Here is an 18,655-nt window from a genome sequence, read left to right as displayed (position 1 = left end):
CGGACAAGACCAGGGGCCAGAAACTCTGCCCAATTCTACCCAGATCGTGCAAGGATTATTAAGTTCACAAAAAAGGATCTAGAATCATTCAGATCATGTCACCACTCTGCCTCCACTCCCTTGATGCCAACAACCCTCTGGGTTGTCAAATATGCGGCTTTTTACTAAATACGTCTGTGTCGAGCGGTAATCACAAAGAGTTGGTGAACCATACCCCCAAGCACTGGAAGATGGGCCTCATCAACTGTAGATCCCTTCCAGGGCACAAAATTGAGATAGGGATGCTCATAGAAGAGGAAGACCTCAATGCATTGTTTCTCACCGAAACACCGAAAGCTCCACACCAGACATCATATGTTCTCTTCCCCAAGGCTGTGGTATACATAGGCTTAACAGGGCGGGAAAAGCGGGAGGTTGCGTGACCAATATTTATAAATTACATTTGAGTTGTTCTAATAACCCCTTCAATTTAACCAACTGTGAGGCTATCCAATTCAGACTGACCCTCTCCCCTACATCCTCCTTTTTGGGCAGCCTCATCTACAGGCCTCCAGGGACCTGCACATCTTTTTTGAGTCCATACCTGATCTCTTGGCCAACCTGATCATAGGAAAAAGTGCTTTCACCACATTAGGTGATTTTAACATTCATATGGATGATACAAAGAACCTATCATCCAAAAGAATCGTGGCCGACCTTGAGGCCATGCAACTCATACAACAGGTGGGATCTGCGATGGACGAAAAGGGGCATATTTTGGACTCCATCTTTTCTAATGATCCCAGACTGCAGTTCTTTATTCCGATACAGACTCCCTGGTCAGAACACTTCTATATTCCCATCCTGTACGAGAAGGCCCCGTTAGCAAAGCCCTCAGGCGTCTGCCCAATTCTGGGACGTAAATGGCCAAGGCTTGCCCCTGAGTTCTGGACTAGATATCTGGAGGCAAATATCCCTCCAAACACAGTAGACTTAGATGAGGCACACAGGCTGTGGTCAGACTGGATTACCAGTTCCGTAGATAAAAGTTTTAAGAAGCCCAGACCGACAGAGCAGCGAAACAGTAATAGAGCGGCCTTGTTTAGCCCCCAGATAGCAGACCAAAAGCAACACTGGAAAAAGCAATGAGGAGCTGGAGGAAAACTTATGCCCTAGACCTCAAATCCTCATATAAAGCGGCCATTCAACAATATCATAAGGATATTAGGAAAGCTCAGGCAGTTTTCTTTGGGGAGAGAATCGAGAGGTCATCCAACTCTCCCAAAGAACTGTTTTAAATAGTCAAATCCCTCACTACAATCGAATCGGACGTACATATCTCCCAATCCTCAAAGGAGAGATGTAATGAATTAGCCACCTTTTTGAAGAGTAAAGTTGAAAACATCTACAACTCACTTCACTCAGTCACTGGCGAGATCCCCAAAAAGATGAAGAAATCAACAGACAAGCCAGAGTACTCCCTATGCCTAGAACTGCCCAAGCCCACTCCTTTCCCATCATTTCTCGCCTTCGCTAGGCTGAGCAAAGAACGGGCAGGCCTTCTCCTACGTAACATCAAATCAGGGTCCCCAATAGATCCTGCTCCCTCTCACATCATTCTACAAGGGGGTGATCCCATCTGGGACAATTTGGCCAACCTCATCTCCCTATTCCTTGAGAAAGGCATATTACCCAAATAATGGAAGCATGCACTAGTGAAACCTCTGCTTAAGAAACCCCAACTGGACCCCACATCCATGAGAAATTATCAGCACATCTCACTGCTACCCATTCTGGGAAAGATTGAGGAGAAACACGTTAATAGCTCAATTTCACAATTCCTGGAGGTTAATGGAATCCTGCACCAGTCCCAGATGGGGTTCTGCCCGGAACAATGCACAGAATCCGCACTGCTCGTGATCACAGAGAAACTAAAATCAATTCTCGATCAAGGCAGAGCGGTTGCAATCCTGCTCTTAGATGTGAGGATGGTTTTCGACACTGTAGACCACGAGATCCTCATCCACAGACAAAAAGAGATTGGGATCAGAGACACAGTCAACCAATGGGTGACCTCATTCCTGAGTAAAAGATCCTTTAAATGTATGGAGGCAGGTATCCTCTCAGATACCTTCATGGCCACATGCGGAGTACCTCTGGGCTCGTCTCTGAGCCTGACCCTTTTTAACATTTACTTAAGCCCGCTAGCTCACTTGGTGCAGGAATTCGGATTGTCCATTGTTTTGTACGCTGATGAAGCTCAGGTGGTGGTCTCGGTGGCAGAAACTTCCAACTCAAGACATCTGCAACTAGTTCCATGCCTTGAAAAAATAGGAACCTGGATGGCCAACTGTAGCATTAAATTGAATGGGACCAAAACGGAGCTTATGCTCCTAGGAAGTGGACCGGGCCCACGGGCTAAGATTAACTGGCCGGAAAACTGGAGACCATTCCCAAAACTTCCATAAAGAACTTAGGGATGTGGCTAGACCAAAACCTATCCATGGATACTCAGGCCACAAAACTTTCGGCCATCTGGTTCGGCATCCTTCGGATGATCAGAAAAATCCTGAACCTAATCCCAGAAAAATTGAGGAAAACGGTGGTACAGGCTCTAGTAGTCTCACATCTAGATTACGGCATTGTACCTGGGATCCCCCAAATATGTCCTAGATGTGAATCAGATAGATTATCTTTGAAGAAGCTCCTCTGGCTAGCAATCCAATCCAGGGTTACATTCAAGGCCCTTTGCCTGGCCCACAAGGCCATGCACAGGAGAGGCCCAACCATGTTACAGTCCTTGGGCTCCCACTATGCTCCCAACAGATGCCTTAGGTCAGGAGTTAGCTTCCTGGTGAATACACCTAAAATAAGGAGATCAAGATGGGGTGGAAGATCCTCTTCACACCTAGCCCAAAACCTTTGAATAGTATGGATCTAGAACTAAAACTAGCCAAGAATGAACAGTCCATTAGAAAGAAACTCAAAAATTGGCTGTTCCCCTGAGATCTTACATTTTGTTTGATCCTCTTGGCAGGGCTGGGAAGCCTGCGGGTAGCCATGCGCTTTATAAATCTCATAAATGAATTAATGCTGCATAAATTCCTGGTTTCTCACAACTTCCCGTTCTAGGTCTTGTCTTATCTGGTCCGTGCGCTATCTATTTTTTTGGGGGGGGGTATATATAGCACAAACTAGACCCAAAGGTATCAGAGCACCTTACATGACAACCAGTTGCTTTACAGACGGACACCATTATTTTTTGTTAGGCACGGGGAGATTAGGTGATTTGCTCAGAATAACAGGATGTTGAGAGTCCATGCCGAGACTCAAACCCAGTTCCCCAGCTTTGAGATCGACCACCCTAGCCGTTAGGCCACATCCTTTCTCTAGTTGCAGCTGATCCTCTTATTAGTTCCTCCCTAATGCTAACTTTCCCTGTCCCGCATAAATTTGAGAGAGAAGTCACTGACCCTACATTGTTAGACAGGAACTGTTGAACCAGAAAAAAATAATTTTTGCTTCTCCATTGCCTCATTATATCTGGCTGTATTCAGATGCCACACCCCTGGAGGAGGGGATGCAACATAGAAGTTAAGCTATAATGGTCAGTAACCAGCACTGAAATAATCCATGCTTTTTCCACATGCTGTAAGGTAGGAGCCGAAACAAAGAAACAGTCTAAGTGGTTCCTCGTTCCATGGGGACAGGAAGCAAAGGTGTAATCTTGAGCCAAGGAATGCAACAATCACCAGCGCTCCCCATTGTGAAATCAGAGATCAAATCTTGTAATCTGGCCCTATCTCTATTGTGTTTGGTGTTAGGCTGCCCCAAACTGTCTAGCACAGGGTTAAGTACTGTATTCTTGTCCCCCCAATTACTAACTTCATCCTTCCAAATGACGCAAACAGTCTAGTCAACCTAGAAAATACATCAGCTTTATCTCCAACTGGTGTGTATACTGACCCAACAATCAAGTATGCGTACTGTATCTGGAGCTTAACAAAAATGTACCTCCACTCCCCATCAATCTATTTGGTATGCAGTCTATATGGTTGATGCTTGTGAAGAAGTATCACCACCCCTTTGGTTCTATGGCTCAAAGACGTGGATTGTTGGAATAGGAGGACCCCATAGACAGCCCTCATCACCCAATATTGCTTCAATTTGTCAAATTCCTGGGCCTTCAAATCCGTTTCCTGAATCAGTGTGATGTCTGGCTTTGTCGGACCCAAGAAGTTGAATACCTTGTACATTTTGTGAAGTGTTTGAGGTCATTTACATTCAAATACAGAAACATGATGGGTTTGGTGTAGGGGTGGGCAAAAAATTCTGTTCCGTCCACGGAGTTTCACTAATTTTGGTGACTTTGCGTCACTCTTGTAATGCAGTGTTCCTGCCAAATTCCCCAAATTGCCGCATGGCGGGATCTTTTCTTGCACTCGGCTCCAGAAAGTTGTTGAGCACATGTGAAATTTGGCATCTGGTATCACAATTTCTGGTCGCTAGGAGGATATCCCGAATGATTTTTCTAATGCAGGTGGTCACGGGCAGTCACAACTGTTTTGGTCAGAAGGAGGCCGCTTGAGTAGAAAATATAGTCGTATTCCATGCAAAATCATCTTGAGAAGCTGCACTCTCTGGCACAACACGTGGTGCAGTTTGCGCTAAGTTTTCAACACAGAATGTGCTACTCGTGCTAAATCAGAGTGCTGGCAGCACAACATGCCTATTCCGGCACAAATCGCAGAACTCCGTGGAATCTTATGGAGTTTTAATGCAACTCCACAGAATTTCGCAGAATAAAATTCTCTGAGTTCTTCCTACCCCTAGTTTCGTGTTCCCAGGCATCCTTGTAATATACCAGGTTTGTCCTGCAAACTGCTAATAACCTATGGGGGTGTTAAGATCTGCATGCATGGCCAAAACTAGCATCCTCAGCCTGGATAAGGCATTTGTCATGATCTCAGCGTGGTGTCACCTCCACCCTCAGCGAATATCCCGGGGTACAGACAAGTCTCTATGATCTAAAATATAAGATCCCTCCATCCAGGACAAGAAGGAAGCAGAACAAGTGTTGGTCCCCCAATAGCCAAACTCCTACTCAACGTCCCTTAGCGCTAGGGACACCAGTGGATGCCAGACCATCAGAATCCCAGCCCTCGACCTGTGAAAAAACTCATGAGAAACTAAGAACTGTGGTCACATGCAGTCAATGGGGACCAGTGAATTCCAGGTCCTGGGGAAGCTTTCCCTCTGAGTCCTCAACAAGGCCCCTGTCCCTCACACTCCCAAGTAGCATTAGTGATCAACATTCTGGGGGACCGCGCATCTTTATCTTAATCAGAGCTTCCTTCCATTCTTTTCCCCCAGTCCCTCTTCCCTCGGAGGCAATCCCCACCTCAGAAGTACTCATCTTGTCTGCAATATCTCTTAGTGACTTTTTTTGTTTGTGTGTTAATGCCAAGAGTCTGAATTAATGTTCCATCTCTCCTGTAATTCATCATGCACCACCTCCCATATTCTTTCCCCCCACAACAGCATACCTCCCAGAGCATCATCTGTGGAGTGGGGTGCATCTGTTCCACTACAAGCACTCCAAGATATGTCCTTCCACCCCACAAGGATGTTGGGATTAGGCGCCGCATCCCTCAACCCCCCATACCTGTGGCCACTATTCCCAGTGTTATCTTTTATGTAGTAAACCAAGGCATGTGAAGCAGATAAACAACATATAAGTCAACCATTATTACTGGCCCCAAGCCCAGATATGGCTAACAATCTAGGGATTGAGACTTATCTCTTCCAATCCTTGGGGCATATTTACAAGCCCCTAGCTCCACCGGAGCGTCACTTTTTTGATGCTCTGGTGGTGCTGTGGGCTAGCCCATATTTACAAAGCCACGTTTTGTGGTTTTACACAGCCTTTTAAATATGCCCCTCATTCACTCAGTATTCTGCATTAAAGGGGTATGTCATGGTATTGGTAAATCTGAAGCTGCACCAAAAACTAACGCCTTTCAAGGGGAGGCATTAAAATGGCGCAACAAGGAGAAATACTTTAATTTCTCCTCATTGTTTGCTCTTTCTTTGTATAGAAGGAGCAAAATGCCATTGAAGATTGTTTTTGTGCAGAAAGGTATCTCTTCCTGCACAAACACAATAAACCCTGCAATGCAGGCTCCCTTGCACCGTGGTGTAACGGTTCATACGTTGGTGCATGGCTGCTGTTTTAGCACCTGTGCAGGGGAGAGCACAGGTGTGAACTGTATTCCTGTAAATGTGGCACATCCCTGCATTTTTTAAATGCTGCAGCTCAGCACAGCAAACTGCTTGTGACACCACGCTGCAGCATTTGATTGTAAATATGCCCCCTAGAGTCTCTGTGCGATACGTTCGATTCTTTTCCCACTTTCGTGTAACCTCCTCTAGATGTCTTTGTTCCTCCAAGATGTTGCTATTCCTGGCGCCTCCTTCCCCTCGAATCTGGCAAGCGTGGCTCAGTTGATGACATAGCCAATCCTGCAGCCTCTTTGCTGTACAGAGTGTCCAGCAGGATTTTCAACTCCTCCTCATCAGCATATTCCTGTATCCACCCCACCCAAAGTGATCAACAGCTTTGCTGGTTCCAACAGACTGGATTTCACCTAATTTATCTGGAGGCCTTTCTGCATTTGATTTATTTCAAAGTAGAAATACTGTGTGATGAGAGAGATACGGTCAGTGCCTTTTGTCCATATGCAGAATCTGACAGGTTTAGTGATGTCTAAGGCAATAGGCGAGGATTTGCCGGGGATGATCAGGAGAGGGGGATGTCAAGACGTTACCCTGTGAGCTCACTGAAATTCCAAGGGTGGGTTAAACGTCATCAAGAGTATAGTCAGCAGCAGTTGTACACGAATTCTCAGACATACAGATGTTATTCCAGCAGCTCTGGGCTTCCAGGTCAATGATTGACCAGATGTTGGGCCGCACTCTGGGTTAGTGTCCCACCTGGACTCCATATTTGCCAGTGTCTGTTCAACAACAAATAACCTAGTCTAGAAGATGGCGATATCACCACTTAAAGATTGTACTTCCACTGAGGTGGTTGGCACAGTGGCATTCATTGTGCTAATGGAAACTGTAATCTCTGCCAGTTTCTTCAAAAGCATAGTTAGAGGGTCGTCTGACACTACTGATGCCCCTGACACCAACGCCATGATCCCTGTAGAAACAGCCTGCATGGTGTCCTCAGCTTTCCCAGCCACTGCCTCAGAAACGGTTAGTTGGCTGGAAGTTTGGCATGTGGGCTGGCACAACAAGCCTATCTCCCATCCAAATGCTCCACTGGTGGTCCTGGGTCATCGATCCTCAGACTTCTCTCAAATCTCCTTAGATGCCAGTCCACCCCCTTGCAGAATAATAACCACTCAAGGGTAACTGTTCCTAAAGAAATGACAAGAAGAGCTGGGCTATTTTGGTCGCTGGGAGAGACTGTGAGTGAGACATGGTAGGTTGGGGACAGAATAGTGTGGAGGTGAGGGAATTCCTCCCTTTGGAAAAAGTGCCCTCACACACCCATGTGGGTGTCATGCTTCATCATCGGGTGTTGCTCCTCGTGGGGGTGGCACTGCAGTCTCCCACGGGCCCACTAGAGGACTCTTTGTCAGAGTTCTTTTAGGAGTAATGCCGCAGTGGTGAGTGCAGGTTTGTGGGGGGAAAGCATATGAGTGAATTAAAAATGACCACACTGGTACCCTAAAAAAACCTTTATTCAGGAGTCCGTGTGGTAAGGTTAAAACTGATGAGAAATAAGGCCTCTAGAAAAATTATATCAGAGGGGCAAGCATTTTCCTTCTGTTCTGTTGTAAGCAAGTGACAGTGAAAGTGGTGATTGAGTATGTTAGGTCATACCCACCTCTCAGCTTCCAGTCCTGTCCCATAGGATATGTATGTACTCACAGCGGGGTCCTCCTCAGTGCTTTTTGACTTTGGACATTCCAATCCGATGATCAGGGCTCAAAAGGGCTGCCTCTGGGGTTTATAGTCCCCACCAATGCCAAGTGTAATCCACTGCACACCAAGAGGGTTCTGGATCTCTCCCCTTGAATAATCCTGTTACCGCTCTTCACCTTTGAGCTTCCTGTAATTTTCACAAATCTGAGGCTACTGCCCTGCCTGGCCTCCTGAACCTGCTCACTGAAATGTCCCTGAGCCACTTTCGAAACCTCCATCAGGCCTTCTGCCTGTAAATGAATCAGGATGAGATATTCTAGGCTCTGCAGCTAATTGGTCTCTCTATATTCCATGCTGTGCCATTTAAGTGAGCTACCCTCTTCTCTCTTCCCAGAATGGCTGCTCTGCTGCCCAGAATGAGCCGTCTGCACTGATAACTCAGTTCTCTCCCTCACTAGGGTGCTGTCCCTCTCCGCCACAGCCTCCGCTCCACTTAACTCTCCTACTAGAGGGGGATGTGTATTGTGGAAGGTGCAAGAAGGCAACTCCGATGGGGAACTGTCAGGAGTGGCCCGCTCTATAGCTGCTGTCTGTGAGGCGCTACTCCTCATTTGCCAACAGCACTGCTACACTTGCCATGTTTGTACTGTAAGGCTTCCTCCATTAACTCTGAGCACCCTGAAGGGCCACCTCCCAAATAACTAGACTCCCCTGTTGTATCTTACACTGTCTTCCAAAGATGTCACCACAACCTCAATGTGGTGGATACAGTGTTGGGCCAAGGCTTACCGTGAGAGCTCCCGCTCAGTGATGTTATTTTGCCCAGCAGCTAGCCCCATCCCGTGAATATTGTTCTACATTGGAGAATTTAGATGGAGCTTTGTATGTTCTGTCATTGAACATGGATCGCATGATCAATGTCCTATTAAATCTTACTTGTTGGTTATTTTTGCTCATTGATCAAATATATTCATTGTAGGAATACAACATGGCAGGCTAGGGAAGAGTGAGGTCACGATCTTTAAATAAAAGATACCTGATAATTGAAAATGTGCTTACGGATGTTGTGAAGATTGATGAAAATGCACTGGTGAAATGACCCCCACCATGAAGGAATTAAGTTGGGGGAACTTCAGCTGGTAGATTCTTCTCTGGTTTTATACTTTATTTGAAAATCAGAGACTTTTGATTATTAACCAACTCCGAATAAGGGCCACAGAGTTTCAGCAATAGACAACTGACAAGTCCACTATGGTGGGTTGGTTTCATTAAGGATTAAGAATTCAGGATGTATTGGCTTATTTTGGTGGCTAGGCCAATGCAGTGACATGGTCCCATGAGTAAATATGTGAAGGGTTCTGTTTAACAGCACAAATAGCCGCCAGTTACAATTGAAAAAATATGTTCACACCAAGTTTAAGTAAAAAATGATAAAAAAAGAAATAGTGTATTTAGAAATATACGGCAGGTTGTGCAATGCGTCAAGTATTATGTACATATTGTCTAAAAAATCCCTTTTTTTTTTACACAGAGGAAGTCAGTTCTTCAAACACATCATCAGCTGCATGTAAATGTCCTAAGAGAGCCACAAACCAAACCAGGCCAAGTTTGGAGGCTGGTCTGGATGTTGGTTGGAATCAATAGAGTAATTATATATTTTGTTACATATCTTTTCATATTGAACCAGTTCCAGATGTCAGGTGGATGAGCTCTTCAAGCCCAAGTCAATCCAAATATGGGAGACTCAAAATCATAGTGAAAAAAATATGAGTAAGCAGGCAGAGGAAAAAGCGTGCCAGGAAAAGGTGTATGTCACAATCAAGATTAGGTGTACTGTAAGCAAAAGAGGCTACAAATTGACAAGGCCAAACCACAGTAGCTATACTAGCTGAAGTGCCAAACTGGCAGCTATGCGTTCAGGAGGCATGACTCAATGGATGAAGGCCAGCTTATTTTTCAAATAGCTCTCTACTTTGTTTTTACCAGGTCCAAAAAGATTATATCTGGTTAGCAGATATCTCTGTCTTAATGGTTCTTATTTCCTCCTTACCCAGGCTTTCAAAAGAAGGTAGAAAATTATTCCACTTCTTCTCCACCCCCAGGCCCCATCAGACAGGCACAATCATATGCAAATCAAAGGAGACCCAGCAACAAAAGAGGCAGTGTAACCTAAGGCTCAGAATACATCTCCTTTCCATAGGACCAGAAGCCATTCCAGGAACGTTGTTTTGAATTGTTTGTCCCTCTCAATGAGGTGCTGTTTGAGTCCCATTTATGCAGCATGCTATGGGACAGACAACTAGGCATACCCTTGCCACTTAAGGTGTTTGGATGAGAAAAATAAAACAAGGTAGCTAGAAATGCTTAGGTAGATCTTAACCATTTGTTGCAATATGTGAATGTTTTTTTCCAAATTGCAGTTTCATTTATGTTTAAAGCATAACATGGGAATATGGGCTCCCTCTTGCTTTTTTTCCCAAAGGGTCTTTATAGATCCTTTTACCCATAAAGAAATGACAATAAAACAAGCTCATGAACATTCCCAGAGCAGGTACTGATCTTCGATAGTGAGGCAGACAACTTGTGTCTCTTATATGAGGCCATAAAAAGAAATTTGGATACAGCTATCACTATCACGCCCATAGAATGACTTTTACAAATTCTAAAATTGGTCGATTTGTCAATCCCAAAACACAACATAAAAGAACAATACATCTTGCTCTAGGTCTGGCATGTCTAGGGCAGAAAAACATGTGTTTCTCAGTTTCATCAAGGAGCATACATGACTGACACAAAGTTGGCCTAGTCTCTACAGAATTCCAAGATGATGTATGCTCAGCAATTTACGAAGTCCCATACCTATACTGCAGAAAAAGGGAGCAAGCATGCTGTGGTTGTATATGATTTAGAAAAGCCTCTGCCTAGGCACAGACTTATGCAATAACAAGAGCCTCGTAAGGCTGCCTGTAGAACTAAAGGATTTATTCAGAGCAGCGATGCTCTCCCAGTTTAACCACAGTAAGTGGACAAGATAGAAGATGGATCTTCCCAGAAATTAGCTAGGCCCAGATTGTACCATGATTTTTCGACATAGGCCAGCCACTTAATCCCCTTAGAACATTACTGTTTAAGAATGTCTACAAGACTCTCTCTAAAGGGTCCTAAATCTTCAGTAGCTCAATTGCGAACACAGTAGAGTAGCGACTGTTGAGTGGCCAACGTCGAGATGTCATTTTACCTGGTGACAATTTTCTTATAAAAATTGTTGTTCTGGGGGCATGATCTCCCAAAAGCCTTGCCTCTTTTCACACCATTTTCCTTCTCAATTTTTTTCTCTCAATCCTCCTTCTAACCCCACTCATGTTTTATTATGCCTGGGAGCATCACAACTCCCCTTCATCCATTTTCAACATTTCTTTGTTTCCTCCAATCCCATGCCTAACTTCACTCATATAAATTTAAAGTAATATTATGTTTTTAATTTTCTTGTGTTTTTTTTTAATTTATTTTGTCCAAACCGTAGTTCTATTTTGCTTTTCTACTAAATGGACTTTAAAATATTTGGATTTTTTCAGAAATAACATTCAATTGCATCAGTATTTTTCTGTTTATGCCAGTCACATGGAGCTCACTTTTAACCTCATCCGAAATTGTAAAGTCCAACACAAACTACTTGAATGGGGAATGCAATAACTGCTAGAGTTTTCTTTAATCAAAAATACAAATGATTATTATTATGATTTATTTGGAGTTGAAATGAAATTTCTAGTATATTCTGGTCTTTAACTAAATCTCAATTAATCCTCAACTCCATCTTTTTAAATATGGAAGCTTTCCTAATATTCTTGATTTATTTATATTTCTCATCAGAACCACAGGCAGAAATAATGCACTGTTTATTTTGAAATTTGTATGATATCTTGTTCTCAAAGAACTCCCTGGGAGAAGCCTTTAAATACTCTTCCGCTTGCACACTGTTGTAGATACATTCATGACTCTTTATATTGTTCATGTATCTAGTTTGTTCTGACAATTCATATGACTTTAGGTCAGAAGGGGCAACCCAATATTCGTGTAGTGGGTTACTGCTAGAATGGTGGGTTTAGAGGCCATTTTATAATGCTGAAATATGAATTGTTAATATGTTGATATGTTAGCTTGCACCATAATAACATTGCATTTTCATTTCTTTCTATGCTAGAAATTAGTATGTAAGACCTTTGAATTTGGGGTTGAGATAGACATCTTCTTGATTCTCTAGTGATGCTGCCTGATTCTCTGTTGATTTCCTGTACAACATGGACTTAGTCAATTTTTCAGATGTTGCTCTTTATTGGTGCATCTTTTTAAATAGCTTACTTCCTCCATGGCAAATTTCTATGCCTCATGGTTGATTTATATAACTAACCGAACCTTATATTGTCTTTGATTCCCTTTAATTTTGTCATAAACCTTCATGGTGTTTCTTACATTTTTGATCTCAAACTCCCTTTTTGTGTGAGTTGTTCCTTCCTTATGAGGACAGCACTGGCCCATATCCCTCATTGGGTACAATTATCATACAGATTATCTAATAGAAAGGACCCTCAAAGCCGAGCCATGTTCCAGGGTTATTGAGGCTCATCAGTGAGAAATGGGTATTATCAGATATCACTCCTTAACTTGCCGTGCCATGGGGGTAACCCTTATTACAAAATTCCATTAATTCATATTGAGGCTGGTAGCCCTGTTTTTGACCCAGTTGGGAAGTATACAAACCATGGAGTTACCACTGATCTCTCATGCGCCTGAAAGCATCCTGACGGAAATAATGAGGGATGGTCAGGTAAATTGGACCCTGAATTACTAATTACCATGGTAATTAATAAGTACAAGGGAATTCTCAGGGTTCAACCCAGAATCTATGTTTGCTTAACTGTAGCTGGGGACAAATTCACCACTTCAAAATACATGTACTGCATCAAAAAAGCTGTTTGATGTGAAAACAAGGCATAGGATTGTTAGTGGTCTTAGGAACGTTGATCTTGTCAGTCCCATGAAGAGCTGGACTCTCCCTTTTGTAGTGGGGGCAAGGCCAATTTGGAAATGGTTGATCCCTGTTTTTAATGATGGTTTAAAATGCAGTGCAACAACAAATAGCTGTTTTGATTGTTTCAGGCATTTCTGTCCTTCCATTTTGTGATGTAAGAGTTCTGTTTAGATGACCATCTAAGAGCAGGCTGACAGTCTGCTTTCAAACAACATGAGGGTTCTTCTAAATTCTTTTTGAATTGTTTACTAGGGTCATTGGTCTCAATAATATTAGGTGCAACTCGCAATAAGTTACCATAGTTCCATTGTAGTCCTAAATATATATCCACTTACTTGCATATTTATTAAAAAAGACTTGTTCTTTAAACCAAAAATGTTTAAAGCATTTTTATAAATATTTCCAAACTACACCAGAGAGATATTGGTTTCAGGAGGCTATCTCCCGGTCTAATTACATTTCATGAATCAATATATGTTTCAATACAAAAGTACTTGCACTTCATTTATTAAAATGAAAGATGCTTGTGTTTCTGGCCAGCAGTGCTGCCTTGGTGCTAAATGCTGAACATTTTCTTTATAGCAATCTTTTACAGAAAAGATGGACCTTCTATCCTTTTTTATATCTTTGCCAACTTATTTTGTATTGATAGAACTGCTTTGTGAGTTCAGTTAATGTGCAAATACATAAGTGCTTTAACGCGTTTGTGTCCTACTGTATATTTAACACAGTATTGAGCTGTGTATAGGGTGACCACCCTCTCCACATCATTACAGACACTGTTTGAAGTGCTGGATGTTTGTGTGATACACTGGAGCATATTGAGGGCTGTAGTCTAATCAGACTGAGAAACATGAGAAAACAATTTGTAGGTCAAAACTGCAGGCGTGGATACAGTGTCCAGAGTGGAAGAAAGCGAGGTGGTCACCTTCAGCTCTTACACTTTGAAGTTAGGTTCTAAACATACCGAAACCAGTAAAGGATTTCAAAATAATTTTTTTTTTTAACTGAGACATAAAATACATTAATCCTTATCTTGAAGGGGAAAGTTTGTTGATCTTATTTGTCAGGTACCTTTGTCAACATTCATTCTAAGTTTATACAGGCATTGTGCTTATCAGTTGGAGGGAAATGACACATGGAACCTTTGGAAGATCTTTGTACTCTTAACATGGTCTAACCTGTGCAGATCCTGGCCACAAAATGATGCTGGCATTGATGTGCAGGCTCTTCCCTGAGGGGGCACTGGAATCATAGCGCCCGACTGTCCGGTGTTGTATTTTGGCTCCTGTTCCCAGCTGCCAGTGGACAATATCATACTGAGCGAGGGGGTTCCCAGAACTGTCAAAGAAAGCCTTTGTTTGAAATTCATCCTTGAAGTTGGCATGTTTGATGTAGTGGTTAAGCTGGGGAATAGAAAGGGAGAACATGATTAAATTGGCATATTTCATTGTTGGGAGGTTGGAGGGATATATAACATGATGATGTAATTAATTCCTAATTATTTATTAAGAAAGTGAAAACAGGAAAAGCAGAATGCACCAGGTACCAGTTTATAAATGTAGCTGCAAACAGATCCCCTATCATTGACTTAAGGTCTGCAACTGATGTGCTGTTGTATTGACTCTTGTCTGCTGTTCAACAATAACGTGTCTATTTTGGCACAGCTACTTGAAAGTACCATATGAACTTTAAATTGTATGCAGCGGAAATGAAAATCTGATTAGAGCTAAGCAATAGCTAAACAATACACTGGTTCCTATGGGGGTAGAGTAGCTCTTGACTATAACAGCAATAGTGTTATTTTAGGGAAAGTAAAAAACCTCTCCAATGAGTAAGATTCAGTTATGCATTTCAGTGCATTTATTTATCCATATCTCAATTTTTAATATATTGATCAATTAACACAGTATAATATACCAATTATACAAGGTGCTCCTAAAAAGTGACAGCAGTGAAAGTGATGTGTGGTGATTGAAAAGTGCATTCATGGTATGTACAATATATATATATATGTGGCTGATAGGGACAATAGATAGTTTTGAAGCCCACACCCATGAACCGAGTGTTGATATCGACTGTCAAAAATCTTAAAAACACAGTCCATATATGTTACTTGTCGATGTTTTGACCCCTCAATATGGGCACTTAGAGCATGGTCATCATCAGGACGAGAATTATCTAAAACGGAGATACGCAAAAAAATTAGAAGCTTGTGTCAAATATATGTAAACATTCAATTGCTGACAAATTTATAACCACAGATATCTAAAAGAGATAGTACATACCGAAAAACTGGGGCCTAAATTCCCTTAATCAAACAAATATCAGAAAAAATTGTCCTGGACCAACTTCAAATTAGATATTTGCATGCTGTAATGGAAAAACATAGGTATTACATGAAGGAGTGGACCCTTATAAGGAGATAATTGAGACAGACAAGGTAAACCTGTGTTACCTAACCCAAAATAAAGGACATTGAAAGTCCCCTGCATGTAGAAGTGTCACACTGTTTCTAAGGATAGCTTAAAAATGTAGTTCACTTACTCTAAAATGAAATTTATAGAAGGAATTAATTAAATAAATCAGCACAGACTGATTGGCATTAAACTCTATAAAGTGTTACTTAAGCCTACTGAGGTATCCAAAAATGGCACAACTGGATGTATCACTATTACAACTAGTAAGTGTATTTCCCAAAACGATCACTAAATATGCAAACATAGCATAAAACATACCATTTAAACAAGAGTCAAATTGATTCTAGTAAACCAGAATGGGATGGTGACAGGACCTAAATTTCGAAATGAACAAACATTGTGTGCAATTATTTTGGCATTTCAAACACCTTCTGTTGATGCTAATCTTATATTAATCTCCAAGTGAATTCACCAAACCAGCATGAGCCACAAATGCATTAATCATTGAAGGTAGAAGCCCATTTTAAAGACACACTCTCTATTCAGTTTGTGTAAACTTAAAATAAATAACAAAAAAGTTAAAGTCCAATTCCATAAAAGAAAAAGGCAGATTCCTAACCTTGCTGCCAGAGGATTCCACACTAATGGACTTATTACAATGGTGGTCAGAAAGCCTTCGGTCGGAGGCTTTCTGACCATCATCATCGGTTTCAATTCCGACCGGCTGCTTATGAATCAGCCGATTGGAATTGAAATCGGCTGTCATTATGGCTGGCTTCTGACAGATTCAAGGAGCCCATTGGCCAGTCAGAGGCTGGCCCGTAATCCCAAAGGGCGGTCTTTCCACCCTTGAAATTATGATACTTGATCTCCTACAGGCTTTCCATGCTTGGCTTTCTGACATGGAAAGCCTGTCAGAGAGTGATTATGGGGCCCCTAGCAGGGCCCCCTTGTTAGCGGGCCTCTGGTTGGGAGCTGAGGGGGCACCTATGGCACCGCGGTTAATCTGTGCCCCTGTGATAGGCAGCTTGAGATGCTTGCCACGGGGAGCAGGGATTAACACCACCTCCCATTTTCCTATGGGAGCATGCACTATGGCCGGTTTATGTCCGTAACACATGCTACTATAGGGAAATGTCGGAATGTGACTGAACAGTGTTCAGTTGCATCCAAATCAGGCAGTCGGACCGCTGACCAGAGGTTGGTTGGTCCCTTTCATGATATAGTCTGCCCGACATTGTAATCAGCTCCATAGTACCAATGAAACGCTGCCTGTGCTTGGCCTTTCTGGGCTGCCATTCCAAGTGCCGAAGGGAGCATGTAGTTTACACCTGAGGTGCTTCAAAAACCATGCACATAAAGGTGGCAGCCGTCACCATGCTTCAATGGCAATACAATCGAGTTATCAGCAGAGAACAGAGCAAAATGCTTGCTATTCTTTGTACGAAATATAGATTCACGTTCTAAACCAAGACTGCATGTTGGTTGACGTAACTGTGCAATTAAAAAAAGTTTTACATGCAGAAAAAAAGCTATTGAAAAGATATTGTCCTACTCTTGCATAATAAGTTGTTTTCCTCTATGCTAGTGAGATCAAATCGTTGACCATCTCTCCACTCCCTGAACATATCAAAGGGTCAGAATTTACAAAATTATAGACGCAAAAAGAGAGAGAAAAAGAGCATTAAAAGGAAAACATTGAAATAAAAACATTGTGGTTCCCCATTAACAGCATTGTCATAGGTAGAAAAACAACTTGCCACAGTCTTAGGTACACCTAATCATAGAAACACAAAAGAAAGCACACGTAGAAAAACAATAAGAAGTCATGTCTTCAATTGTGCAGTTCACACAAAGTGCAAAGTTCTCCATTGTTCATATGAACGATGCCTGTCTCCAGTCCCCTAGAGTATGCAGGCCTCGGTGATTGTCCCTCATTTGTCCATCCAAAATAGTTCCCTTTTTGAGAGAAGGCCCGTCTTGCCTCCTCATCAGAGTCCCAAAGAGATCTGTTGATTGCTTACCACTTTAAGTCTTCACTTTTATATTGATATGTTTGATAGTGTTCAACCAGAGGTCCTTAATTTTGGGGTAGGTAAAACAGGCTTACCATGCCTGTCTCAAAGAACTCCTTACAAGGATCCCCTCCTTTGTGTAACACTAACATCATCAATTATAGCATGCCAATATCTACTTTGAAGTTGGTCCAGGACAATCTGTGTAATATTTTTTTGATTGAGAGAATTTATGCCCACATTTCTGGTGCGTAATATCTCTTTACGATACCTGTGGTTATAAATTTGTCGGCAATTGGGTGTTGATACATATTGACACAAACCTCTCTTGCTTTTAGGTGTATCCATTTAAGATAATTCTCGTTCTGATGATGATGATGATCATTTTGTTTGTCTTGCTTTTGTTTACTGATGTCACGCTCAGCTTCAAAACACCTCAGAATGCTGCCTGAATCTTAAGGGGCATTGGAAGGTAAAGATAGCCAGTCAGCTCACTTGTTTTTCCATATTATTGCACTGAAGTAAGGAGAGACAATATTATTTTACTCTTTCTCTCTGTAGACTGCTTTTAAGTTCTGTGCCTCTGTCAGTCATTGGCTTCTTCAGATACATATGGAGAGAACCAGAAACTGACAACTTAATACCAGTAAACCACTGAAGAACAATACTAAAATCGTCATTCATAACCTGTTCTCTGCCCTGGAGGTTATGGAGGACTCTGGGGGTGTATGTCAAAACTCTCCCTCTAGTATGTCAGACTCTCATGCCATCTCTGCATAAACTACCTTCTAATTTGCCTACTTCTTCTATTGCCTCAACACATAAGAGAGCTAACAAATGACATCCTTCACTCAGAAAAGTCAACACCACTGTCTCAATGGAGCTCAAATTAGAGGAAATTCGGACACTCAAACCTTACATGGAAGACAGGCCCTTGATGAAAAATGGTCTTCTGTGATAGATAAAGTTACTCAGATGGAGGGAAGGGTTGGAGTACTCAAAGACAATGCGCTAACTGTACAGGCATTGCAATCTGAAATGCTGTCTTAAAAAACAGGCTGAGTACATAGAAAATCAAAACAGAAGGAAAAATCTGCAAACTTATGGTCTGGCTGAAGGAATGGAAGGTTCTGATCCTACCTGCCTCCCCTCTTTTGAACATACAAAGGGTACATACACTTGGTCATGCTCCTCATTCTGCCTCAACTTTACAGAAACCTAAAGGTGTAATGCTTTAATTTTTTGAATATTTGGATTTCCTTAAAGTCACCAAG

The 18,655-nt window shown here is 42.2% G+C and overlaps 1 protein-coding gene across 1 annotated transcript in view; it reads right to left on the bottom strand.

Moving 5' to 3' along the window:
- LOC146782724 (extracellular calcium-sensing receptor-like) overlaps positions 1-18,655 on the bottom strand; it is a 116,870-nt gene that overhangs the window by 8,519 nt on the left and 89,696 nt on the right. The window contains exon 3 of the mRNA XM_085637208.1: positions 14,128-14,352. Coding sequence (XP_085493334.1) covers positions 14,128-14,352 — 225 coding nt within the window. The remainder of the gene's footprint in view (positions 1-14,127; positions 14,353-18,655) is intronic.

The sequence above is a fragment of the Triturus cristatus genome, chromosome 12, assembly GCF_964204655.1.
Source record: "Triturus cristatus chromosome 12, aTriCri1.1, whole genome shotgun sequence".
In the NCBI taxonomy this organism is placed as follows: domain Eukaryota; kingdom Metazoa; phylum Chordata; class Amphibia; order Caudata; family Salamandridae; genus Triturus; species Triturus cristatus.
This window is presented reverse-complemented; position numbering and strand designations above follow the sequence as displayed.